Source organism: Argiope bruennichi, chromosome X2, assembly GCF_947563725.1.
Source record: "Argiope bruennichi chromosome X2, qqArgBrue1.1, whole genome shotgun sequence".
In the NCBI taxonomy this organism is placed as follows: domain Eukaryota; kingdom Metazoa; phylum Arthropoda; class Arachnida; order Araneae; family Araneidae; genus Argiope; species Argiope bruennichi.
The window spans coordinates 112761759-112789345 of record NC_079163.1 but is presented as its reverse complement, the minus strand read 5'-3'; the positions used below and the strand labels follow the sequence as shown (position 1 = coordinate 112789345).

The following is a 27587-nucleotide window of genomic DNA, read 5'->3' as shown; positions in this document are numbered from 1 at the left end:
ACTCGTAAATAACAAACTAAATATATATATAGATATATATATGGCACATATTTAATTGCTCACAAATACTACACTACAAAAAGCCCAAGAAAATAAAGAAAATCAATTTTTAAATACTTTGGAAACAATATGTGAAATATCACCATAATGAATAGATATATTTTTACAAAGCATACCAAGTAGGAACTTCTTACAGATATCAGCATTTTAAACTTTTGTAAATTGTAAAGCTTAAAAAATAAATCTATCTATATATATACGCAAAACAATCTTATTTTGCTTTGTTGTATTGCCTTTGGGTGTAAATGCATAAGACAACTGCAGCTTGAATTAATTGTTTGTTTATAACCTTTCTAAATAATATATTTGATAAAACTGAAATACAGCATTTTTTTTTCATTTTTTTTATCTACTATCTTTTAAACAAATAATAAAAATTATTATACACTAAACATAGGGAAAAATACACTATCAGAAAAAAATTTGCATCTTTTCAAAAGTTCAGTTGCTTTATCCAACATGTGACACAAGATAAAAACTCCAAATTAAAAACAGAAATATAGTTTACAATAAAAGTAATAAATTCAGCAATGATATTTGATGAAGTTGTTAATTTCAAACAAAGCAATAATCAACACAATGTTACATAATTCGCTTCAAACATTTTTCAATATTAATTTTATAGTTCTCGAATTCGTTAACATTTTTATAAAATATACAAATTGAATAACTGGAACTGCATCACAATAAAGATACCTAACAATGTTTTAATAACAATCGCAATAAAATATCTACGACCAATTTAAAAGTTCAACATCTAGAAACACTCAAAACTTATAAATAAAAACAATTTCGTATCGCAAATGGAGCAGTTGTCAACAATACTTATTTTTTTTAAATATCTGATAATATATTAAATTATTTTGCAAGAGAACAAGTAACATTTATGCATGAATCAAAGATATCACTGTAAATGACCAGCAATATTTTTGACCCATTTAGTTGTTTATTCAGACTAAAAAAAAGCCGACTTCAGTTAAAGAAAAAAAACATATGTATATATTAAATGCAATACTTGGAAAATTAATACATAAAAATTTCAAAAGAAATGAATTTCGGTAAAATAGAGGGTCAATTCACAAAAAGAAAAATATATGCAAAAATAGAGGAGAAAACATGTAGAAAAGAGAAGCTGAATCACAAATATAATAATTGTGGAAATAATACCTTTGCAAGAAACCTATTAAAAACGGTTCACAATATTAAGTAACTTTCAATAATAAGTATTTAAAAAATAATGGAGAAAAAGCACAAACTAAGTTTAGTTTTCTCAAATTACATAATTCTTAGAATTTCTAGAGAAATTATTAGAAGAAGAATTCAAGGGAGAAGTTCCTTATTAAAATTGTCAATACTGTGTACAAATACACTGTGGAAAATGAGATTTCTTCACTTTACAGTTAAAAAGTAAAGTATAAATAAAAAATATATCAGTTGTAAGAGATTCCTGTATATGAACAATTATGACTGTATGCAAACTTACAAAAATATTACCATACCTTTTATCTTGACTAGAAAAAATGAGGTGGGGAATAATAGGTTTATAAAAACTAACCAGAATTTCATAAATATAGGTATACAGCTCATGAGAAGCTTGATGACCATTTAGCACCGGGGAGAGGGCTTCTGAGCATAAGCAATATCCAATTTAACTATAATGATGACTCGTGACTATTTGGAAAGTTAAAAACCTATAGGAAAATGCTGTATCTCTGATGAAGGATAATTAGCATCACATAAAGCTTTTTATTGTAATGAATTAAAACAATATCAAAACAGCCAAGTAATCAACAATAAAATCGTTACAAAACTTGGAAACAAAAAAGTTCCAGAAAAAAAAAAAAAAATCAAAATATAATGGCATCCAATACCAACATAAATAAAAAAAAATAACCTTGAACTTTTGGCTACATTATATAATCGTTTCCCCTTCTATAATTTATGCAAATAGAATAATAAAGAAATAATACTTAATCATAATGTATGATGAAATACTATAAAGAATGGCAAGTCAGAAACCTCTTAATAAAAATTCTAACATACTTCAAAGAAGAAGAAGAAAGATTCGGTTGAATTCTGTGCGTTAACCATAATAATGCAAATTTTTTTAAGGAAAAAACCAGTACAGTTGACTTTATTGGTATGCTTTTACCCAAGCTTGCATAAGAGTAACAACAGAGTGATATCTATAAAATACAACAAAAGGAAGCACACATCGGATAACAGCTGTCCAAATTACTTCTGAATCATTAATTATAAATTGATGCCTCAAGTGACTCCAGGTAATAAAACATTCCAAAATACAAAGAGAAATATTACAAAATATGAGAAAAACAATTGATTGCCGACCCGGTTTCTCATTAGCATTGGAAACGTCAATTTTTTTCCTGGAGACTTGAACTATGAGCAAATATTGAGCTGTACTATTCAGAACCATACTTATTGTTTCAAAAGCAAGAAGAATATTTGGTCTCCTTGGTGATAAACTACCAGATATTACGTTGCAAGAACCGTAAATCAAAATAGCAAACAATCCAATACTTTGGAAGAGCCTGATAAATTGGACTTCTCTCAGAGACTTCCAAGAATACATTTTCTTGACCTGAAATAGCGCAAATATAGCAGAAACTGAGGAAGACCCAAAAATAACGCAATATATAATACTATGCATCATAATTAGTTCTCGGTCAACAGTAAAAAAAATAATCAAAATTATAATACTTGTACCAAAAACCACTAATCCAAGACAAAAACCTTTTGTTGCCTTGCTGCATAAATCAATTTTCTGGTTATTATTAGATGAAAATAATGAGTAACTACGCTTTACGTAATCATTGCTACATTTACACCATATAATGTACAAAATACCAATTATCAGAAAGTAATATTGAGTTTTGAAAACAAATAAAAATTGGTCTGTTTTCTCCCATATCTGTCCAGCAGTAGAATTTTGTAAGCAATATTGCACAGATGTAATATCCATCTCCTCTGATTTTTTTACTCTCCACCAACAATTTGATGTATCTAAAAAAAATTGAATAAAGGAAATAAATAGTAAGTTTCAGATCAGAGAAGAATGGAGAAAATCAACAATAACAAAAAGAAAAACTATATTTTTCATTAAGAAATTGTAATTTTGATATTTTATTCAATCTTATATATAATTCAATAATTGAGTCTTGGTTTCCTACATTCAAAAATTTTTAGTTTTGAATAATTATAAATTTTTACTTCTTGTATAAACATTCAACGTATAATTGATATAACTTCTTAATATCTAGGAGTTTAAATTATAAAATAATTTCTGTATTGTATTTTAATTCATAATCAAGTATAAAGTTCATATCAAAAGCACAATTGGTAAAAAAAGTTCAGTAAACTTTCCATTCAAAAGACTAATTTAAGTGAAAGATTACATGTGAAATCGAGTAATGAACCATGTTTAAAATCAAGTATTAGAACAAATTTTGTAGCATTATGAAAACATATGTACCATGTTAATGAGGAGAAAACTTCTAATAAAACTCTAAATCAAAGGATTACTGTTATCGAATACATTTATCCAATTTTATTTGCCAAGTTTCTATTACCTATGCATTACAAATATTTTGCAAATAGAATTTTCACTAGCATTTCAATCCTCCATCAAACATCTCATTTATTGCTGGAAAATACGCCAGAGAAGAAATATTTTACATTCCAAAATTTTACTTCAAACTGTATGTTTACTGAGGCTAAGCTGAAGATAATATATCTCAAAGTTTAATTTCCATTTTAATCATAATTATGCTGATAAAATATTAAAGTTAACGAAAACTTCTTAAATGAAATGCAAATCAATAACCTTTTTACCAAACAATTTTGGATGATATCAAAATAAAATAACTTCATAAATGTTTATAGGCGAGTGAATTAAGTATATATTCTGAAGATAGAAAAACAGTTTTAAGATAAAATTTTAACTTACAGTGTATTACATGAGCTGGATAATGTGTACTGTTATCTTTCGAATTTACATCAGATTCCAAAGAATGAACAGTAATATTCAGAGCATTATCCCAGGGAACACTTGAATTATGCTTGATATGAGTAGCTGCTTCCCAATCTTTCACAATGCCCCATACCATCATTCGAAACCACACAGCAAAATTTGCAGCAAATAAGTGCATAATAGCAAGATTTCGAAAGCATCCCAATGTGTTCAAGATATTCTACAAATATAAAAATTGATAAAATATAATTTGAAAGGGAAAGGATACACATATAATAAAACTATTATATATTTGATATATAAAATGTTTTCATTTAAATGAAAAATTTCTAAATTTCTGCAATAAATTTATTTGATCTTGCACAAAGCAAAAATGCTGTTAACAACCTGGTCTAGCATGCCAAAATTTACTTACAAAATTTTTATTAAAACACACAAATTCAATAAAAAAATTTTTAAATATACATATAATTTATTTTAATAAATTTGAAGAAAATATTTAAAAACATCAGAAGAATTAAAATTATTTTATATAAGTGCTGAAAAATGGAAGCGTTACTGTAAATTAAATACCTGTATAAATGGCACAGGATATTCCTGTCAATATCAATTGATAGTTTCTTGAAATATGTCATAATAAATTCTAAGTTTTAAAAAAACTACATGTGTCATTTTAGTGATTTGAGATTGCCGAAAACAAAATTAATGGAATTATAAAAGTATTAAAAATAGTAGGACTGTAAAATGACTACACAAAATAAATAAAATGCTTCATTGAAACCTTAATCAATTTTTGCATGGTGATATTGGTTGTTATAATTCCTTCTGGACATAAAAGGAAGAAATATTGCACCATCACGGCAGTTTTCATGCGATAGTAATACTGAAGTGTCTTTAGAAAGAATACCAATTTTTTTTTGGACAAATTACCCACAGCATGAATTTAAATCAAAAGACTAGGGTTTTTTTTTTTTTCCAGGCTTATGTTAGAATCAATTTGATATGTTTAGAATTGTAAACAGTTTGAAAAAAAAAAGTTTAATTTTACGTTTATTTTGCTTAACTTTAAAAACTTTTAGGATTGTTTAAAACAAATCCGAATATGTTTTTTTTTTCTTGTCACTTCTAAAAAGGACTCATGATGGAAAAAGATTTCCATGAACTCATCAGCACCCCCCCCCCAATAGTTAAATTCATCATTTCTGTATAATATACAGTTTGCACCAAACTTCACAGAGAAAAATTGCTCTACTCGATGAAGTTACACACATTACGTGGTTGCTGACAGAAATGGTAAGTGAAGGTCAAAACATAGAATCTAAAAAAATGCAAGCATTTCATAGATGCATACAAAAAATGAAGAGAAAAAAGCTGCAAACATAATCCACTGTCAATCTAAATTCCTTTCACTTAAAAATTGTTCAATTATTAAAGGAATACAAATAAATTACAAGGATAAATATATCAATTTTATATATTGCCTATGAAACTTCTTTAAACATTGTATTTCAAAGTACATACAATACTGCAATAAAAAAAATTTGCAAAAACTTATCAAAAACAAAGATGTAAAAAAATATCTAATCATCAGAATTGTTTGATAATTAGAGGCGTTGTTGAACAAATTCCTATATCGGACACGAGCTGAACTATGACAAAGTAACTCGTAGGTCTTGCACTAAGATACTAAGTCTTTTCATAGTGTCATTATCCGTGAATTTTTGAGTATATAATGCAGCTCCAGAAGCTCTGTGATGGTGAAGCTCTCTCATTAGACTTTATGCCCATGAATATACTTTTTTCTTGATGGCCGACCTCTGCACCTTTAAGCGGGTTTTTTGTTGCTGTTTTCTTCTTTAACATTTTGGTTAAAATTTCTTTTGATATCTTGGTCTTCAAAGTAAGCCAAATATATATTTTTTTTAATCTTGTCCTGCTACAATCTTGATTCTTTCGTCATTTTAAGGCAATTTGAATTTTCAAAATATTTCAAATAATTCAGTATATTTCAAATTGTATAGTGCAATAATCAATTGTTTTTTTAGTTTTCTAATTTCGATTCTTCTATTACAAGAAAGACTTAATATCAACTTGCCCATAAGAAAGTATTTCCCACAATTTGCTTCTGATGGATCATATCTCAGAAATTATAAAGAATTTGGTATTACTACTTAGAAAAGAATTAAACTAATACTCAATTAATATATATACTGGCATTCATTTTCCCTTGTATCTTTATTTTCACTAAATGACAATAAATGAGATAATGGCTACACTTTAAAATTTGACGAAAATAAGGCAGCTTTATCTTTAAATAATTTGTAACGCATGTAGCTACTGCCTTATCAAGAAGACGCTTCTTAACATAATATGCAAATTATGTTAAGAATTTGCATATTATGCTTTCAATATTTCCCTTATTTCATTGGACAGTTGTTGCTCTGTTGTATCTATTATTTCTTCCTCTACAAATCTTCTCTGCAGTTTTTTTATCTGACACAGAAAGCAGCTCCATAAGGTTTTTAGTAATTCTGGCTCTGTTCTTCCACCAGTTCATCGACGTCGTTGCCATGTACTTCTAACCTCATAATCTTGGTCAGAGGCAAAATATCATTGACGAAGGCTCCTCAGGCGTTTGTTTAAACTCCTTGGTGTGGAATTCCACAACGCTATCCGGCCGAAATTTCTTCCAGGTAAATATAAGAACTCTCTTCAAATCATTTTTCAATACCGACAGATATAAGGTAATCCTTCATGTGATGTCACGGTGACTCCTTGTCACATCGCTTGCTAAGCGAGTCGCACTTTTTTTTTTTAATATTTTATTTGCTTGTTATGCAAGGTTTAAATATATTACTAACTGAGTTGCAATTATGTAAGTCTTTTCTTACATTTTTTTTTTTTTTTTTTTTTGAATTTCCTGATAAACTGATATTATCGTGTGCTTTTCATAAAAACTTATTGCTTCCAGAATAAATTGAATCTTTTTTCTTTTCTTTTTTTATTTATATAACCTGCAATTTCACATTTCGAGTAAGACAAAAATGAAATGTTCTTAAGCAATCTTTGAAAAGAACAATTTAAACAAATTTTGGAAAATATATGCCGTTTTCTGAATAGTGTAACATGTAAAGTAATTAAATTGATATGATTTCTTTAGAATAATCTTATTTTTCAAGCAATCAAAAACAAAAATTTTTTGTTAGAATATAATATTATATCTTGACTTAAAATTTTAAATTTTCTCAAAATTAAAAATATATCGGTTAAAGTACAAAAATTATGCAAAAATTATACTTTAAAATGCCTACCTTAGGATTTATTAAAAAATGGATCTGGAATAAAACAAAAATACATCGTAGTATTGGTTGAGCAGAACTCAGCTGATTTACACAATGTTTCATAGATACATGAATTGACACTGCTTCCATCATTGAGGTGACAAGAACAGCACCGCCTGTAACTATAGAAAAATACCATTTTAAATAATTAAAAAATGTCATCAAAATGCAAGTTATATACTGTATATTTCCGAGGATAAACCGTGAATACATATTTTTTTTCAAAAATTTGCCGCAGGTTCAAATCTCGGATATAATCCCAAATATAAATTTTAAAAGAAATCGCACGATGTTGAAATTTGCAGTCATACGGATGAAAATAATGGCGAATAGGAAAAACGAGTGGAATATTTTTCATTTAAGTCTCTATAAAGTAAAATGCGAGATTCAATTTAAAGCTAGTGCAATTTTTTTTCTTCTTTCGTTTGCTTTTTTTGTATTCGATCCGCTCTATTAGCGTTAGTCTAATTTATTTTTAAATAATTTATTTTTTTGTTGAAAGAGGAGTGGGAAGAGAAGTTTTTATACAGTAAATTTCAAATTACAAGCGATTGCGTTAGCGAAAAATTCTAACAGCATGGCATTTCTCCATATATTTTCCCACAGACGCAACCTGTTACACAATTTTGAAAATAAAAACTCATTTTCACAAAAAGAATAACGTATTTCTTTTTAAACCCAAGAAATATAAACTATACAAATAAAAATTGCAATATTTGGAAATAGTTCGCAATTTATCGCTCGTCCCTGGTCAACAAAAGTGTACCTATGTTTTTTGCGAGATTAGCAAATCCGTATGTAATATTTATGCACAAAATTTTTTTAGAAGAACAATCTTTCTTAAAGCAAAATGATTTCATTAAAATATTCAATAGCATTCATGTTACGTAATTTTAAAAACTACATTCTAAAAATTCTTCGCCAAAATAATGGGGAAATAAAATATTGACCAATCACAGAGAAATGAACAGAAAATTTGAGCACATACCTGGTCCTTGATGCATTACTTCTAGGCACAATAATCCAAAATAATCCATTACGAAAAGTAATTGAAGAGCTCAATCACCAAAATCTGATTTGAGCATATTTTAAAATTTTGAGGCTGGACTTCGCAAATTTTGGAAGAGTGAAAACGAAAGTACCAGGTCACCAGTTTGGTGCGTGGTTTAACACGCATTGCCAAATTTACTTTAAATTAAAGTATTAAAACATTTTTACTTAATGAAAACTGCCAGCCATGTAAATAACAAAAATAAATTTTAATTACAAATTAAATTAACAAATATATATCATGATACATTGGCCGTAATTCCATCGACCAGCACGAGACAGAAGTTCTAAGCCAGCTGGCAAAGGCAGGAAGTGAATCACTCGTATCCGTTGGAGAGCAAAGTTCATCTCCAAAGGTATGATTGATGCTTATCGCCAGTTGGCGAAACAAACAGTCATTTATCGCCTGTTTGGCCGCTGCAACTCCATAGTTCAGAGATATAGCTACTATTTTCACAAAGACAATTATGAAAGGTACATTGTAGCGAGATAAAAACATACAAGATCCGGCATCCATATTAAATACTTTCCATCCTTATTTTGCATTTTAAATTACTTTTTATTTAAAAGCACATACGATAATGATAGTAATGATTAATATTTGTATGAATTTTTGCTTTCCACTTTTGATACAAGACTGATCAATCAGAAGAAAAACTAGTTTATCTTGAGTTATCAAAGGACTGCATTATTTTTTAAATTCTTTAAGAATCCTTTTCTTTACAGGATGTGTCAGAAATTCACCTAAATATCAGAAAACACACTGATGCTGGTCTACATTATAATGTCCTTTTATTTTGTTATCTATTGAAAACAGCATTTCAAATCAATAAAATATGACTTTCTAATCGATTAACATTATTTTAGTTAATGTATTTTTTCCTTGCGAATATACACATACACTTATTCATGTGTCTTAATAAAACTTCAATGTCTATTATTTTTTAAGTGAAAATCGTATGATGTTAACCATAATCAGAAATTATCCAAATCTATGTTTCATTTAAAATTTAATTTAGAGAAATTTACAACTGCCTTCATTTATGGGATATAAATATCAAATAAGCCCAGAGATATATCTTCAAACTAGAAAACATGTAGAAATGAAATGTAAAATTTCTTTGCTCATACAAATTTATTCAGAAAGCAAGATATTAGAATCCGATCAGATTAGTTATGTGATCACATTTGTCAGAATTATTGGCATTCATAAGGCATCAATTACAATATATTTCTTTTGCTTCCACTTTTAGAGATATTAGTATCAATAAGAAAGCAATTAAAAACATTTGTTTTTCTTTTGCTTCCTTCTAAATAAATACAAAAGGTATTCAGTAAATCCATGATGGTTTACAATATTGATACAAAAACACCCAACAGCCAGTTCATAAGTCTGCATCAGCAACAGTGAGATAACAAAACCAGTTCTTGAATTAGTGAAACGAGTAAAAAGGATTATCAAGATCTTTGCATACTATGAGATAAAGTATTGAAAAGACATCACACATGGTTATTATAAATTTAAACTATTTATTCAACATAAGCTAGACAGCCAAAATCTATCACTTTTAAACATCCTCCCCTCAAGAATGAAGGAATGCTGGTTTTAAAAGAAAAATTTGATACAAAAAAAGGAACAAACGTTTGCTTTTGATTAAAGTATTAGTTCTAATTAGCATGAATTAACACAACTGGAGAATAACATAATATAAATAAGGAATTAAAACAAAAAGTGGATTCATCTATAAAACTTTCAATTAATTAAATTTAACAATTTTAAAAACACTAGAAGATAATAAAAATTTAAGTATTTTTACAAAATATGAATTAAAATGCATGAAAAAAAACCTAATCAAATATGAAAAAGAAATAAAAAAAAGTAATAAATTATTAAACTACGTCTAAAACGAAAAAAGATTAAAAATAAAGCTTAAAATTAACAAAAAATGCATAAAAGAAAAAAAAAAAAAAAGATATCAAAGCCTATAAGCATGTAGGAAAACAGCATAATAAATTACTGGTTTTTAGAGTAAAGCCTTCAGCTTCAAATGAAGAAAAATTTCTAAAAACTTAATTGCATATACTTCATTAAAATAAAAATGCTAACTAATACTGTACTCATTGTTATTTATCTTTAATTAGCAAGTAAAATGTCTTAAAATTCATTCTATTGAATTTCAAAATTCATGCATATTGAAAGTGCTTGGATGCAAAAATTCTAAAACCAGCTAACATGCAGAAAACCATCTTTGGGTAAACTACTAGCATATAACACATCACATTACCAGAATGAAGAATGATTGAATCACTCCATTTTTCCAAAATTGTACTTCCGATCATTACAGAGGTTAGCTTGGAAAAGAAAAATTGAACATAAAAGCAGCTGTTAAAGATATTCAAAATAGTACAATTTGATAAGATAAATATTGTAAAATTTAAAAAATGCACTGAAAATAAGAATACAGACTGCATATATATTAGAGAACATTTATTCTGAATAGCTGAGATTACAGTATTCACAGAAGAAATAATTTAAGAGAATAATTAAAAGATAAATATATAGACAGAATGTTAATCTTTCTGCTAAGTGTATAGTTAAATAACTTATTAAAACCCATAAAATATTAAAATTAGATTTCTAGTGAAATATATTTCATCAATATGCTATATAAGAATGCTTCTCTATTAGGAGGACTTTGAGAATAAAGATTACAAGCTCGAATTCACTTTTTTCAAGTTTGAAAGTCACGTTCCTGAATAGTTTTTAGGATTTTTGTCTAGCTGAGAATTTTAGGATAATAGGAAATAATCTTAGAAATGAATCTTTTACCAGAAACTGGCAATAACTTGAAATATGTCATGGTATAGTTTTGTTCCAGGAATATTTCCGAAAGAAAATAAATAGACTTTTGCACAGTACCTCTGTTGCATTTTACTGCAAACCTCATTTAAGTACTACTTTAAAAATTACATTATACTATACAGTAGTTTTTAATGGCCACTAGGAATATAAAACATTTTCCTTCAAAAACTTCATCAAAAGCTCAGAACGAATCACAAATTCAAGCGCTTTATGATTTTATTTTATATATAAAAGGCAACAAATCCAAGCTTTCCCTAAAATAGCTTAATTATTTATAATCTCTAAGACAGATTCCAAAAGTGAATCCACAAAATACCCATCTTTAGAATGTCATTTCAGTCAAATGATCCTACATGCTAACAATATGCACATTCGGGAACATAGAACTCCTACATTGAATCAAATAATGAAAAATTCTTCAATATAATTCCATTTAGCTGAAACTTTACTTCTATAAATGAATGTATTTTATTGCAAACATAAATACATGTGCATATTATAATATAATATCTTCCATAAAATATTCTTACAAAGAAGAAAGAGAATTCATGAAACAATGATTAATATACTTACTAGCTGTTCCAACTCTAAAAAATAAATTTATGTCAGCTATGCATTTTTCTGGTGCATTTTTCTGTAATGCAGGAGAGAGTCTGCAATCATTTTCATCATTCTTGCTTGAAGTAACTTGCTGATGCAATTTGACACCATGAATGATTATGAAAACCGTAATTCCTATGCCAAGAAGGTAAACAAATAGGTAGTCCTGAATAAAATAATTGTAAATATTTCAAACGACCCATTTCTGAAAAATATATGCTTAAAAAATAATATAGTTACTTTTTTCATAAAATATAACTTTTTTAAAATATTCTGCAGGCTGCAATGTAAATGTTTATTACAAATATACAGACCATTAATAAATTCTATATAACTTATATACAATACAAATGGGGGGGGGGAAGCCCTGCAACAAATAATTACAAGAGTAAATAAAAATATTTACAATTTTTTCCTGCAAAGATTTTATTTATTTATAATTAATTTTTTGTAGATAATTTTACTTTCAAACAAGACTTTAAAAAATTTGAAATGAATTGAAGCATACTAAATAAGAAATCTTATTCAGGAAAAATTCTGAAATTTTCAAAGAAAGAAGTCATGAGGTAAAGTCAAAGGAGTAAAGAAGTGAAGTCAGAAATATAAATGATTTTATACTGTGTTAAGCAAATAATTGATATTTACTTAAATTTTGAAGTTACAAAATTAAAGGTATAAGTTTCTTTGTTAATAAAATTCTACAGTGACAATTGGAGCAATCTAATGTTGCTCCGTGAAATTTTTTAATGATTTAAAAATTACCTAAATATTGCATAACCATTTAAAAATTACATAACAGGCTACGATTTATTGCTTTAAAAAGCATCCGAATTTGATCCGATTGCTGTGAAAATGTACTGCAGAGCATGTTAAAAGCTTTAGAAAGCCTAGATTTAAAAAAAAAAAAAAAAAAAAAAGAATTGCAAATTTTTGCAAATCCCTTTTAGTATATCTGCATATTATAAAGATGAGAGAACAAAAGGCTTTGAATTCTATCAAACTAATAAGTATCATCCAAAGGAAGATCTTGGAAACAGAAAATAGATTCTATATGCACATTTTAGACAAGCTACAAGCTTGAAATAATGTTAGCTTATCCTAAATAGGTATAACCATTTTGCAAATACCCCCCCTTTATCAACATATTTGCAAGCTTCTCAAGCAATAGCAGTATCAAAGTACATTCTTATCTCATAGTAGAAACTAAGAATATTTATAATGTATTTAACAACATGTATAATGTGCAGATGCCTAATAACTTAAATAAACCATGAAACCCGTAGTAAACTTTATTAATTAAATGTTAGTCAAACTGTAAAGGAATAAAAAATTTTATAACATCTGGAACATTTTTATTTTACCAACAAATTAGGAAACGAATACTTTTGTAATACATCTCAAACAGGGTTCTCACTCTTTACCCACATAAAAATGCAAGTCCTTTTTAAGGGTTTTTTTAAAAAGCAACTCTATTAGTAAGACAGTATGGAATACAATGATTTGGTGTGCAATTAACAATTAATTTAACAAATTTATTATAAACATAGTTGAAGATAAAATTTCCATCTAAATACTAACATTTTTAGTTCGCCTTTATAAATAATTAAATAAAACAAAACATTTAATTAGAAAGGGAAACTGGCATTTCAAAAACTTGATAATTATGCATAATGTTTAAAAAAAAGGAACATAATTTATATTTTTATCACAACTTTACTCACCATAACAACATGAAGAGTACAAAAACTGCAACTCCCCCCCCCCCCCAAGAGTCAAAATTTGTGTCTGAATATAGAGAAATGCATCAGTACCAGTAGAAGAAAAAAAATTAATTTTCTTTCAACTCTTTGAACATAGCATTTCACTTTTTCGCAATATTTTCTGTTTCTTTTTTTTCCCCCTGAGCAGCAAAAATTGTTCTACCAGTAGACATATTTTATATCATTTTTCAAAGTGACTTTCTCTGCTAATTTTTCAGAACTTTTTTCAATTCTTCAAGTGCACTTAGTATGATTTCTAATTTTTTATTCATTTAAACAATCAGAAAAGCATTTCCTTTTTCTGTTGAATTTCTTTTCATTTGATTTTCAAGGTAAGCCAAACATTTTTGTCTTGTTCCTGCTACAGAAAATCTTGATTCTTTCAAGATTTCATGGCAATTTGAATTTTCAGAATATTTCAAATAATGATTTTGTTGTGCAATAAAATTGTTTTTTTAGGTTTTCAATTTCGATTCTTCTAGCACAAGAAAAAAAATTTTGTATCAACTTGCCCACGAGAAAGTATTAAAAGTGTTTTCCATAGTTTACTTAAATTTCCATTTTTATTTTTGGATGGGAATTTAGGAAAACTGTCAATATTAACTGTTTCTGATAGATCATACCCAGAAATTTTGAAGAATTAGCTATTACTATTTTACTTATAAAAAGAATTAAACTCAACTAATATATAATCACATTCATTACTTTTATATGCTATATTATCGTTTAATGAGAATACATTTTAAAAATTGTCATAACAATTTGAAGGCAATTTACTTGACTCAATACAAAATAAGCATCTATTTAGAAACAAAGTGGAGATTTTTCTAACATTTTTTAGCATTGTCAACATAAATATTTGGCATTGTTATTTTAAATCAAAAATATCTTTTTCAGATATATTCAGTGTTTAAAATCTGGTCTCCAGTAAATTCAAGACTTATCTTGGAAAGAGGGACAAAAACTGACTCTTCTTCACAATTAAATATTGATAATTTGTGAACACTATTCATGATTTCCAACGAATTTTTTCACAATAAATACATCAATTACATCTAGAATCAATTTTTTTATAGATCTCCAGCAAAGAATGACATACAAATTTTACAAGACTGATAAAGAGTTAAAAATGCTACTATCATCTGGGCCAATATTATATAGCACATGCCAAATTATTTTTAACATCCTGTAATACTATAGCATGTAATTTACAACTAATTTTTGGAAAATTCCCCTTTTCACAATCAACATAATTTTACTCATTATCCAAAACTTCTAACATTCTTTCAGCTACTGGTATGTTTTCCAGCCATCTATGGGAGCAAAATTTTCATTTATTTGAAGAAATGTAGTTTTTATGTGCTGGGGAATATGAGCTTTAAATGATCATTAAAGAGCTGAAAATAGGCTGTTCAAATTCCAATCAGCTGCTTTATGTCCTACTTTAAAATCATTATTTCAAATATGAAAACCACTGATGCCTACATTTAACAACTCTAATTTATTCTTGGATGGTGTGGAAGAATTTCCAATTAATCCATTTAAATATGAATCACCTTCCTAAAATCAACTTTTTGTGCCATCATAAAATGCTTTTCAAAGTGTATTCTATTATAGAATGACTCATAAAAACTGAAGTTAAATAACTGTAACAATTTTTAGGCATCTCAGTTCCAGAATCTTATTAGTATGTCCATCCGTTTTGTAGACTTATTTAAAAATTCACCAATTAACTAAGTATAATTTTCAATATTGGTACCGAATTAATACAGTAGTGAAGTAAAATATGGAACAACTCTAAAACAATTGCAAGGTGAAAGTCAATGTTCGCCCTAGAATTTTTGATTTTGCATCATAGATAAATCAGCTTTCACTTTTGCAACTTTCATTGCTAGGAACTCAAGCGGGTGGGGAGAAAGGTCCCAGGGGGCCTTGGAGAAAAAGAGGGGGGAGTAGCAATGACGGCATTTTTTAGCTCTCAGAAGGATTTTGGTGCTTAAGGTATTGTTAAGGTTTTGATAAGGCCTATAGGAATTCTGTCAAAGAATGTACTTTCAATCAACACAAATATTAATCAGAATCTTAAATGCTAATAGTTACCAACCTGAATGTAGTTTAAAATTACTATATTTAAACTGCATAAGCATAATGATTTATATAAAAAAATCGGTGATCTTAAGAAAATTGATTAAAATTTTGCAATTTTTCTTTGAAATTTGGTTATAAATTTTTAGTTCAAACGTAATTACTACTTCATGTTAAAAATCAATTGATATGCATTTAAGTAAATTCATTTGTTTATTAAGAACATTATAGGGAATAATATGAAATAAAAGGCAAAGGTATAACATTTATGTAGGAAAAGTCTAACTAATCTGAAATAAGTAATCTCAAAATTGTAGTTAAGCTTGATTTCAAAAGTATAAAGAAATGTTATAAATCAAGATGTCTATCAAATCAAAAATGCTTTTTCAGTAAATTAATAAATTCAAAAAGGAAATTGTAATACTATAATCACCTTTCTGAAAAAAATTAATAGGCAGTAATATTACAAAAGTCCAATAAATAAATAAAATAAAATCATGCATGGAAAAGACATAATAACAAGAAGTTCTTAGAAATATATTAGGTTAATCTGACAAAAATATTGCTGCTGTTTTAATAGTTGCTACTTGCCATAGTATAATGTTAATTTTTAAGGTATTATGGTATCTAAATATGATAAAAGTTAAATAAAATTAAATCAATCACTGAAATATGTTCTTTATCACGCAGAGTCTTGAATACATAAAAGCTTCAATTATCTCAGCTGCATATATGTGACAACTCCTTATAGTCAATTCAAGCTTAATGCTTTTTGTTATTGCCATTTTATAAACATGGACACATTTGTTACTGGATTATTATGATATTAACACTGCCTTTTAGACAGTTTAAAGTACTTATGCAATACTGCATAAATACCAGTAATCTGATTTAAGTAGCCTTCAATTATTTTAAATTAATAAAGCTCTTCACTTGCTAATACATAATTTAAGTCTGTAAAAGTTCTTACATGAAAATAAAACAAAGGCAAAGATCCAGGCAACATTTCTGTGATGACAGCTGCAGCCGTTACCACAATCAAAACTTCAGCATATATACCACTTAACGAATGCAACACATCACCATCTCTAGAACTATAAAGAGAAAGGATTCAATATGAAATGTCAAAATTCTGCATGATTTAAAAAAAGACAAAAAAAGTTTTTGGTAACTATTTTAAGGGAATGGTGCAATAATTATAAGTTACCACAGTTTTGACACTTAATATCACCAATATTAAAGTTATATATTGTGTTCCAAGAGCATTGATACTTTATCATTGTAATAAAGTTATGCTACAAGAAAATATCTAACTGACACTAGCTTCAGAATGGATACTAATATACTGTTAGAAACAGCTAATTACATTCATTAAAGTGTACCAGGAAACCAGTCCAGCAATCAAAAGTAGGTATTTGCACATTTACGCATACCTACACATCTTGAATATGTATTTTGATTATGAAATTTTCATTTCCCTCCCCCCTTGCCAATATTTTCTGGCAACTTAAAAATAAGATAGAAAATAAAAAGCAGTAATTAACTACATATGTATGGATTTTTGTACCGAGACATCTGAATTTACACTCTAAATTGTAACACTTTAATTTGTGACTAATCTTTCAAAACTCCGATTAAACATATTGCTGGGGCTTAGATTAAAAAGATTTCGACTTAACACTAACGGTGGTCTTTTTCCGATCCCAGCATTACTTTGAGAGGATATTGGGAGGGATTATCCTAGGGCGAATCTTCCCTGTGTAGACTATTCCCATATTCATTAAAGCAATAAGGAGTAGAGAGTAATCAATGGGAAAAAATTAGTTGTGTATTTTCATAGTCTCTACTTGCATATAATATGAAGGATTTTATGGCTAAATAGTATAAAGAAATCCTTCCATTGCAGCATGATAAATGGTAAACACGGATACTGACTATATTAATTGTAAGGCATGAACAGCAAATTATTGAAGAAACCAATATTTTTGTTCTTATCATATGACAGAAGTTCACAAAGGTTGTCTGAACTTTTGATTTATAATAGGAATTTTCTTTCAAATAGCATAGGAGAATTTGGAGGACTTCACAGAATACCATGAATCTTTCTTCACACTGAATAATATCAGTCACATAAATGTCAACTATCTTAATCCAGTGTTATACAGACAGTTTCTCTTCTGAATTACAACATTATTGCCTTTGTTTTTCTAAATGTTCAATTTTTTTGTCTCTTTTTACCTATTACAATTAATGATTAAGTATGAATAACATGTTACAGAATAATTATTATCAACTACAATCTATTAATAAAATTTATTTTATCTGTTTTTAATAGAAAAATCCTTATTTAAATGTCAGATATAATAGCTTTTATTAGACTACCATCGTGTAATGAGAGATTTTTTGTTAATTATATATAAAGTATAGTATTTTATAAGTTTCTATTTTATTACTGAATATTTAAAATATAGCAATTCTTCATAAATTGATTTAAATATCTCTTTTGGTATCCAAACTTTTTTGGAACAAAAATTGGCATAACTATTTTTTTTTAAACAGCTTTTTTTTTTTTTTCCTCCTCCGAATAGTAATATTTGGCAAAATTTCATTCAACAGATTTTTCTTGTTTCAACATTAAACAAAGCTTTAAAAACATTATCTTGTATTTACCAAATTCCTTTGTCAGAATAAATAAATAAATAAAATCTGATATATGCATCAATTATATTTGAAAAACTTAATATTTTGGCAGTTTAGAAATATGAAAAATAATAACATTTTGAATGCAATATTATAACTACCAGCTTTTTTTTTTCTTTCAATAATTTAGAACAAAATTCTCATTTACAAATTGTTGGAATCATTGTACGAGAATTTTGCTAAAAAAATTATGTGTTCTACAAATATGACAGAAAAATTCAAAATAATATTTTAAATTAGAAAATCATCTTAAAAATGAATTAAACAAATTTTTTTTTTCAAAAGTAAAAATAAACATATATAAAATTTTCAGATTAAATATTGAAGGAATATGTTATTTTAGAAATGTATTTCGTTGACTGTTAACTTCTAGAATTTCACTTTGCAGAATTTATTTTTTCAGAAACAAAGTGGGAATTCTTATTTCAAAAAGAATCTTGTTTTTATCATTTTAGAAATATGCTAGAAAATTCCAAATAATATTTTATAATTAGAGAATCATTTTTAAAAAATGAATGAGCAAAACTCTTCATTCTAAAAGAAAATAAAAAGTTAAATTCTCACATTGAATGTTAGCACCAAAGTCTGGTGCAAAACCACAGAACAATTACTCAAAGCTATGCACCAAAATATTTATTACTTTGAACGGCAGGGTGTAAATGGACGCTTGGAAAGATGAGTCCAAGTCGTGACATGTTTTGAAAATTCCCAATGTTTGGGTGGGGATGGGGATCACTTGAGAATTACTTCAATGTTAGAAATATTTAAGATCTTGTATAGAGACTCAATAAAAATTTAAATTCAGCATTGATTTTTCTACAACTTTTAATCAATCAATCTCGTGAAATTCAACATATTATATATATATACACATATACCACTTTGAAACTAAGCATATGTTAGCTCAACATTTAATGAGCGAACAGTCAGACAGTTAATATACGGAGAATTAAAAATCGGTTTCTCAAATTGTAGTCATGTAGTACAAGAAGCAATACAAAACTATAAATAACTTAATAAAATTAAAGCACGAGATCACTGGCATCCTGGTTCAGGCATGGTTGTTCTTCCCCTGTGTTCTATCTGTGAGATGTGTGAATGAGCTCCCCTGTAAAAAGGGGTTGTGCAAGCGAGTATGTGAGTGTCATCTTCATTTGAGCTAGAAGTTTGACTTCTGCCCCGGGGTGCTGAGGGGTCTTTACCCTCAGAAGCTACTGCACCTCCTTTCCATGGTAACACGGACACAACATCATCAAACCATGAGATCTTAGAAAATTATCAGGCAAACACAAGTTGATTTCAAAAAAGAAAATGAGAAATATTCTATATTTTAGTCCTGTATTTCTAAATGATGCATCTACAATCAAAATATGATAACTGCATCTAATAAGATAAACATGAACATAGGTCCTTTGTAACCAGACAGAAACCTTTACATATAAAATCAAATCTAATTAACAAAAAATTATATTCAAATGGATCATCAGTGATTATAGAAGTACTTATGCTATTACTATTCTTAAAACATGAGTAAGTTTAGGCTAAAAAACTTATAATCTGCATCAATGATCAAAATTATACAAACTTGCATGTTTGGTATGCCATTCATACATTTAAAGCTGATTAAATATTTCATTCTGTATTATTTCTAATTTTTTTTTAAAAAAGCAGAATAAAATTCCCTCACTGGAAAAGATATTTATGACCCATTAGGAAACTAGATTACTAATTATCAATATGTAACCTCATTTTAATAAAAAAAAAATTGTGAAATTACAATCAAATAAAAAATACTTTACCTCTGAGGACAATTTTCAGTTATACTGATATTTTCAAGACTAGTTTTTCCATCTCTGAAATCATTTAATTCATGCAGTGGATACTGCTCAGGTTCAGCAAATGATTTATCTAGGCCATTCCCATCTCTTCTGGGATCAAAACTAGTTTGGTTCTCCATTACTTTAGATGACATAAGAACAATTTATTTTCCAATTCTAGCAAGATATAAAAAATAAGATATGCATTTTTATGACTAGCTAATGAAAATGTCACCACACTCTAGAACAATGCAGCATACAATTTGTGACCGACAAAATATATACATGAAATAATTAATATACCAGGAATATTGCATTACTGCAAATTAATAATTGCAATGTTTAAAAGATATTAGTGAAAAAAAAATTGACTCAAAATAATCCTGGTGAAAACATTGCACATTTAATATACATTTATTCACATTAGTTTATTTCTTGCATTACCAACCATTTACCTCAATAATGATATTCAATTTCTTAATTTAGACAAAGATCATATTGAGAAAAAATACCTTATTATTCTTCAGAGGCATATGAATAAAATTTTTAAAGCATTCCAATAAAAAAAATATATTTAATGCATTTTAGTGTTCTATGCAAAGATGGACAAAATTAAACCACTATTTCCTCATTCTAGATTACTATCTAAATTATTTTTAAAAAAAATGTTCTCTTGTGGTAATTGCATATTTCACCATTAATACTTACAAAAATACTGAATTAATCGAAACAGAGTTAAAAGACTTTAATTTTTGCTTATTCCAAATTTATTTTAACATAAATATATATAGAAAAAAAAATCCCAAACAATATTAAAAATTATAAAAGATAATAACACTGTCAAGCAAAAACAAAGCCATATAATAATGAAAATGGTAATAAAAGGCGCGCGCGCGCACACACACACACACAAATGTATTATAATTAGTGTCATATATGCAAATTTTATAGTTCAATGAATACAAACGTAAAATCTTATCAACTATAGAAATTCCATAATTCTTATTAAAACAATTTTTTATTTTTTTTTTATTTTTACGAACTATAGCATCAAATATTAATTTTTTTCTTCATGACTAGGGATGCAATCATTACAACTACAGCTACCTGACAGTAAATCAATCACAATTTTATTTTTAATGAATACCTCAAAGCTAGAATGTTTACAGCTGAAGACTTCAATTGCAATACATAAATGAGTTGAGAGTATTCTTTGAAAATTAATGCACCCAAATGCCAACCAACATACATAAAAGCAGTCTATAATATCATTTGGCTTTATAAATAGCCTATGAACAATAATGATCAACGATTTGAATATTTCTGAATAACTGCCAAAATTTTACACTTGTATTTCAAACTAAGAAACTTAGATAAATAGAATTTATTTATGTAATAGTTATTCGAAATATGTACACGTATTTCAAAGACATTCACTCGGATATCAATTTCAAAAGCAAAGGATATCAGTTTCAAAATATCAAATGACTTCTGTATGAGTCATTTGATATTTTGGAATTATCAAATTCAATGTCTTGTAGTGAATGCCTATCATAAATCATATAAGATATCTGTAAACTACAGGCTCTGTCGAGGCTGTGTGTGACGTAATTGCCGCGCAGCCCATCACCCGGGTATGCTTCTATAAAAGTTATTCTCTTTCTTTTTGGAACGCTTTCGCGCGCACTGCCTCGGTGAAGCTAGTAGTAAAATCAAGTTTTTAATTTCTTTAGTTAAATTGTAAATAAAATTATTTTTTTAAACGTTGCAATAATTGGAGTCGCAACAAATACACGCAACCCCAATTACGACATGGTGACTTGCTGACGTTAAAAATTTTATCAGCTGTCATTTAATTAATCATACTTCCGTTTTCAAAGAATTCCGACATGGATGAAGTATCTGCAGTGAAGATACCCTCATTAAATTATGCTGATCCGCAAATTCGTTTTCTTATGGTGGAAGCTGCATTTGAATTAGCAGTGCCAAAACCGATAACTGCAGGCAAAACTAAATTCAAATTCTGTGTTGCGCATATTCCACCTGAAGCTGCATCTATTGTTCATGACATCATAATTAACCCTGATGAAGAGGATCCTTACCAGCAACTGAAATCGGAGGTAATAAAAAGATGCGGAGAATCGAAATCAAGAAATCCGAAGTCTTCTCACCGGCGAGCAATTAGGAGATCGGAAACCCAGCGAGCTACTTCGTGTTATGAGAGGTGTGCGGACATTTTTGCTCTCCTGTTAGAACTCTCTTCAACAAATGTCAAGTAACGTGCAATCTATTCTAACAGCTATCACTCCTCTCAACGCCACTAAAGCTGCAGAAATGGCTGATAGAATTTTGGAAGTGACACCACTAAAGTTAAGCAAAATTTCAAGCTCTAATTCTATAGTGCAATTTTGAATAGTGCTTATTCTCACTCAGATCTAATAGAGGTAATTAGAGCACTTCGAAAAGTAACGTCTTTGCGCAGATCAAGAAGTGTCTCTCGACGGCGCAATCACTTTCGCTTTCGAAAGCGCAGCTTTTTTGCATCCAAAGACATCTGCTGGTATCATGAAAAGTTCCAAAACAACGCCAAGAAGTGTGTTAAGCTGTGTTCCTTCTCGGGAAATGTCGACAGGCAGACTTAGAGGCGACTAAACTCCTGTCCGCCTAAACATCACAACATTATCGCCTACTCATATTTGATAGAAAACTAAGACTTTCTTTCCTTATAGATACTGGAAGTGACTTGTGTTTTCCCGGCAAATAAAAATGAAATAAAACAATACCCCATTCAAATTTCCATGCTGCTAATGGCACACCAATAGAGGTTTATGGAAAAAATTGTTATCTTTAGATTTAGGACTTCGTAAAAATTTTATATTTCCATTTTATATTTGTTATGTTTCTAGAGCAATAATTTGTGTTGATTTTTTCGTATCATTTCAACTTAAAAGCTAATCTAAGAAAACGTTGTATGATAACGATACTAAATAAAAATGTAATGTTGTATATAAAAATGCTAATGTTTTATCTGTAAAACTATATGTGGCAATGATCAGTATACTAATCTATTAAGTGAATTTCCTAACTTAACTAAATCGCCTTGCATGGACCAAACTGTTTAGAATAATGTAATACATCATATGCAAACATGTGGTGCACCTGTATTTGCTCAAGCCCAACGTTTGGCACTGATAGACACAAAATTGCCAAAATGAAATTCCAACACATGCTTAATTTAGGCCACATACGTCCGTCAAGCAATAATTATTCATCTCCATTACATATGGTTCCGAAAAAAGGATCATTAGATTGACGCCCGGTTGGCGATTACCGCTCCTTAAATGCTCGAACGATCAAAAATAAATATCTAATCCCATGTGTAGTTGATTTTGCTAGTGAATTACATGGTAATCAAATTTTTTCACATATCGATCTTGTAAAAGCATTTCACCAAATTCCTATAGCTCCCAAGGGTATTCATTAAACCGCAATAATTACTCCTTTCGGTCTTTTAGAAAGCACAAGAAAGCAATTTGGTCTATGCAATGCTTCTGCCAATTTTCAAAGGTTTATAGATGAAGTAACTAGAGACTTAGAGGGTGTATATGCCGTTATTGGTGATATTTTAATAGCTTCAAAAACTCATCAAGAGTATATGCACCATCTGAGAGCTCTTTTTACTAAATTGTGTAATTATGGTTTAACAATCATTCAAAATGTAAATTTGGTGTATCTAGCTTAGAAATTTTAGGATATCAAATTTCAGAAAATGGTTTAAAACCATTACCTGATTGTGTTGAAGCTATTCAGAAGTTTCCCAGATCACAAACTTTAACTCAATTGCGTAGATTTTTAGACATGTATAATTTTTACAGGAGATTCATTCCTAAAGCTGCTCAGATTTTAGATCCTTTGAATAAATTCTTAGAAGGTCACAAAAATAAAAATTCTCACGTCCTCCGAAAAAGCCAGAAAAACCACTTCAATGGTCTGATGAAGCATATAAAGCATTTACTTTGGCCAAGCAGGCACTAGCTAATGCTACTTTACTAAAATACCCATTCTTGGTGTTGAATTAAGTCTTTGATCGGATGCATCAGATGCAGCAATCGGAAGCTCTTTGATGCAATTGTGCAATGATAAATGGGAACCAATTGCCTTTTTATAAATGAGACTCAATAAAAGTAAGAGAAACTGGTCTACATATGATCGGGAATTGTACGCTATTTATGCATCGATAAAAAAATTCCATCATATGCTTGAGGATCGAAATTTCTCAATTTAACGGATCAGAAACCCTTGATTTTTGCATTCAAACAAAAACCTGAAAAATGTACGCCACGTCAGCTCAGATATTTAGATTACATGTCGCAGTTTTCAACTGACATTCGTCATGTTAACGAAAGAGATAACATAATTGCTGATGCTCTTTCACGAATAGAAATTGGTGCAATCACAACTCCTTCAAAATTAGATTATAAAAAATTGATCAAGAGCAATTGAATGACTGAGTTGCAGCAATTATTACAGTCATGATAAATATTAGTATTCCTATCTTTTGCATTAAAATGCTACGAATTTATATTCCGAGACCTATGTACATTTCTTCTTTTTTTTAATTTTTATTTTGAAGATAAAATTACTATGAAATATCTGAATATAAAAAATGAGAAATCTGAATGCTTTCTCTCTCTCTTTTTACATATACACTAAATAAATATGTAACACATATACTAAATTAAAAATTAAAATAAGTTTTTTTTTTTTTTTTAACACACTTATCCTACTTTAAAAATAAATAAAAATAATATATCTTAAAAATGCAACATAAAGAGGAGATTCTATAAAAATAAATACAAAAAGTGGAATACGATGATACAATTTCAGAAAAATCAAAAGCAATGCAACATAAAATGAAAATAAAAGCAATACAATTAAAATTCCTGTAGAATAATAAATTTTACTCAAATGAGATTACCAATTCTTATTTATTCTAAAGTTCAAAATACACATCTATATCTCTAAAAAGTTTATTACTTTCAATAAAATACTGCTGTATTTTTATAATTTGTTTCATAAGAACAACAAAATTTTGTAACGAGCGTAGGGGTTGAATTTTATTTATAATCAAAAGGTATTAGAGCAAACTAAATGTATATGAGAAGTAAGAAAATTGCATTAAACATTTAAAAAAAATTCTGCAAAAGGCTTTTAAAAGGTTGATATTTCAAATCAACAACTTATTAGAAGAACAAATTTCATGCCAGAAATTCTGTTTATAACATGATAGTGGTTTAGAAGTTGCTTGATTTTAACATTTGTTCCCAAAATTACCAATAACTTTATATAAATCTAATCATATAACTATAATAAAATAACACAGTATATTTAAAAAATATATTATTGTTTTGATTTCTAATCAATAAGCATGAATACACCTCATTTATGTATACACTTATCTAATTTTAAAACTGAAAGCTAAAATTAAACCAATCACATATCTTATTATTCAATGCAAAAAGTAACCATTAAGTATTCTGAGCATCTTAGTTGAATCAATTCAACAACGCATTTCTAAAACTGAAGAAGCTAATTAGAAAACAAGAGTGAAGTATCTAAAGAACATTTAAGATGTAAATGGATTTAAAATTAAATTAGAATGTCTATAAATGTTGTAATTTTTCAGTGTTAATTTTCAAATGATAATTTAATACAAGTAAAAAGCATGATCAAACAGTTTGATTTCATACTATATAGCTTTTCTTGAAAAAAATTATTTCAATAAGCAAATATCAACAAAAATTATTTTAACAAACAAACTGCAGCAAGATAATTAACAGCAATTATTTTTTATATAATAAAACTTTCTGCGACTAAAAATCTTTAATACTGCAAATGGTATTATTTTAATATGAATGAAATAATAATAGTGCAATAATAATACCTTGACATTTTCTGTTTAGAGCATACAAGCATTTATACAAGCCTGGAATATTAAGTATGCAAAATAGGTAACAGCCTTGGTGCCCCAAGAATTTTTTTCAATCTTTTAAGAGTAATTTAATCATAGGCTTTCATTTAATATACAAAGGCCATGCATTTGGGGTTCTTCAAATTAAAATAAGTATTATTTAAACTTTGGAACAATTATTATTACAAAATTCCTAATTAATTACTTTTTGTAAGTTTTATATTATGTGCTCAAAAATATACGTTACTTTATAATTAGAAAATGCCAATTTTATATTTGCAATTTAAAGTATAAGAATAATTCATAGCTGTTTAAAACTGCGTTTTTAATTTTTTTAATATTCAAAATACAGAAATCAACTCTTGAAAGTACTCTGAAATTAAGTGTCTAAAAACAGATTACAAGCAATATTAAATAGCACATTTTGATAAAGAGATTAAATTAAAATCATTAAAATCTTATGATAAGCAAAGTTATGCTTATATTTTAAATGATGAAAATAAACAAACTATAAAACAAATATAAAGTTTGAAATCTAATGCAAGCAGAATTCAAGCAGGCTCCTGCAATGCAACCACATATTTGAAGCGGAAGGGGGGGGGGGGAATCCTAGCAATAACAATTTACCATTCAAGAAAAAATGACAAAAAGCCTTTTTAATAAAATGAATTCGGCCGATTCAAACACTAACGTTTAAAGATTTCGTTTGGGAAATAAACAAAAATAAAGGTAATGAGCATATTACAGAAGTTTGTCATATCAATTACTGCTACAGGAAAAGCAAAACACAACAATCATTCTTAAGAAATTAAGTACGAATTCTACCACCAGTTATAGAATGATGCGCCAATTAGCAGTCATTATCAATAATTAAAATGCATTCACTTACTTTTAAATGAAACAATGTTTCATTGAAATTAGAGTAACACCGTAAACTTCTTCGCTTCTCTTACAATTGACAAATTTGGTTCCTTATAATGTGTCGTAATCATTCAATTCTAAGCAGATCCGGATCCGAAAAGTGAACGATATAATCCGAACATATCGAATTCCGGAATAGAAGCAATCTAATTTCTGATTAATTTAATCCTATTAGCTCCATTTTCAATTAGTTTCACTTTATATCAAAAGTGTCAAATACTTTGTTTAGTATTTGACAGTTTATCATTTCTTTATTTATATTATTTAGTTATTTAAAACAATACAGACGATGAATCATTATTGCACACAAATAAATTTGAATCTCTTTTTAAATTTTAAAATAATGAATATACCACAGTTATTTTCATACTTTTTTCTTATGTCTAATTCAATAATCTTGAAAATTCCAAAATTTACCAGAAAAAAAA

At 28.0% G+C, this 27587-nt stretch overlaps 1 protein-coding gene across 1 annotated transcript; it reads right to left on the bottom strand.

Annotated features, from left to right (window-relative positions):
- Positions 1–33: 33 nt before the first annotated feature.
- Positions 34–27262, bottom strand: LOC129960027 (proton channel OtopLc-like). The gene is made up of 7 exons (XM_056073037.1): positions 27128–27262; positions 20250–20444; positions 16721–16844; positions 11879–12071; positions 7363–7514; positions 4028–4271; positions 34–3084 (listed from the first exon to the last, which is right to left on the bottom strand). The coding sequence occupies exons 2-7, from the start codon at positions 20420–20422 to the stop codon at positions 2195–2197; spliced, it is 1776 nt and encodes a 591-aa protein (XP_055929012.1). The 5' UTR covers positions 20423–20444; positions 27128–27262; the 3' UTR covers positions 34–2194.
- Between the last annotated feature and the right edge of the window lie 325 nt (positions 27263–27587).

Excerpts from the sequence above, each read along its gene's own strand:
- LOC129960027 (XM_056073037.1), bottom strand. The coding sequence starts at position 20,422 with ATGTCATCTAAAGTAATGGAGAACCAAACTAGTTTTGATCCCAGAAGA. Across the intron at positions 7,515-11,878 it reads TTTTAGAGTTGGAACAGCTA|TTACAGGCGGTGCTGTTCTT; the intron begins GTAAGTATATTA and ends ATTTTTCTATAG. Across the intron at positions 3,085-4,027 it reads TCCAGCTCATGTAATACACT|ATACATCAAATTGTTGGTGG; the intron begins GTAAGTTAAAAT and ends AATTTTTTTTAG.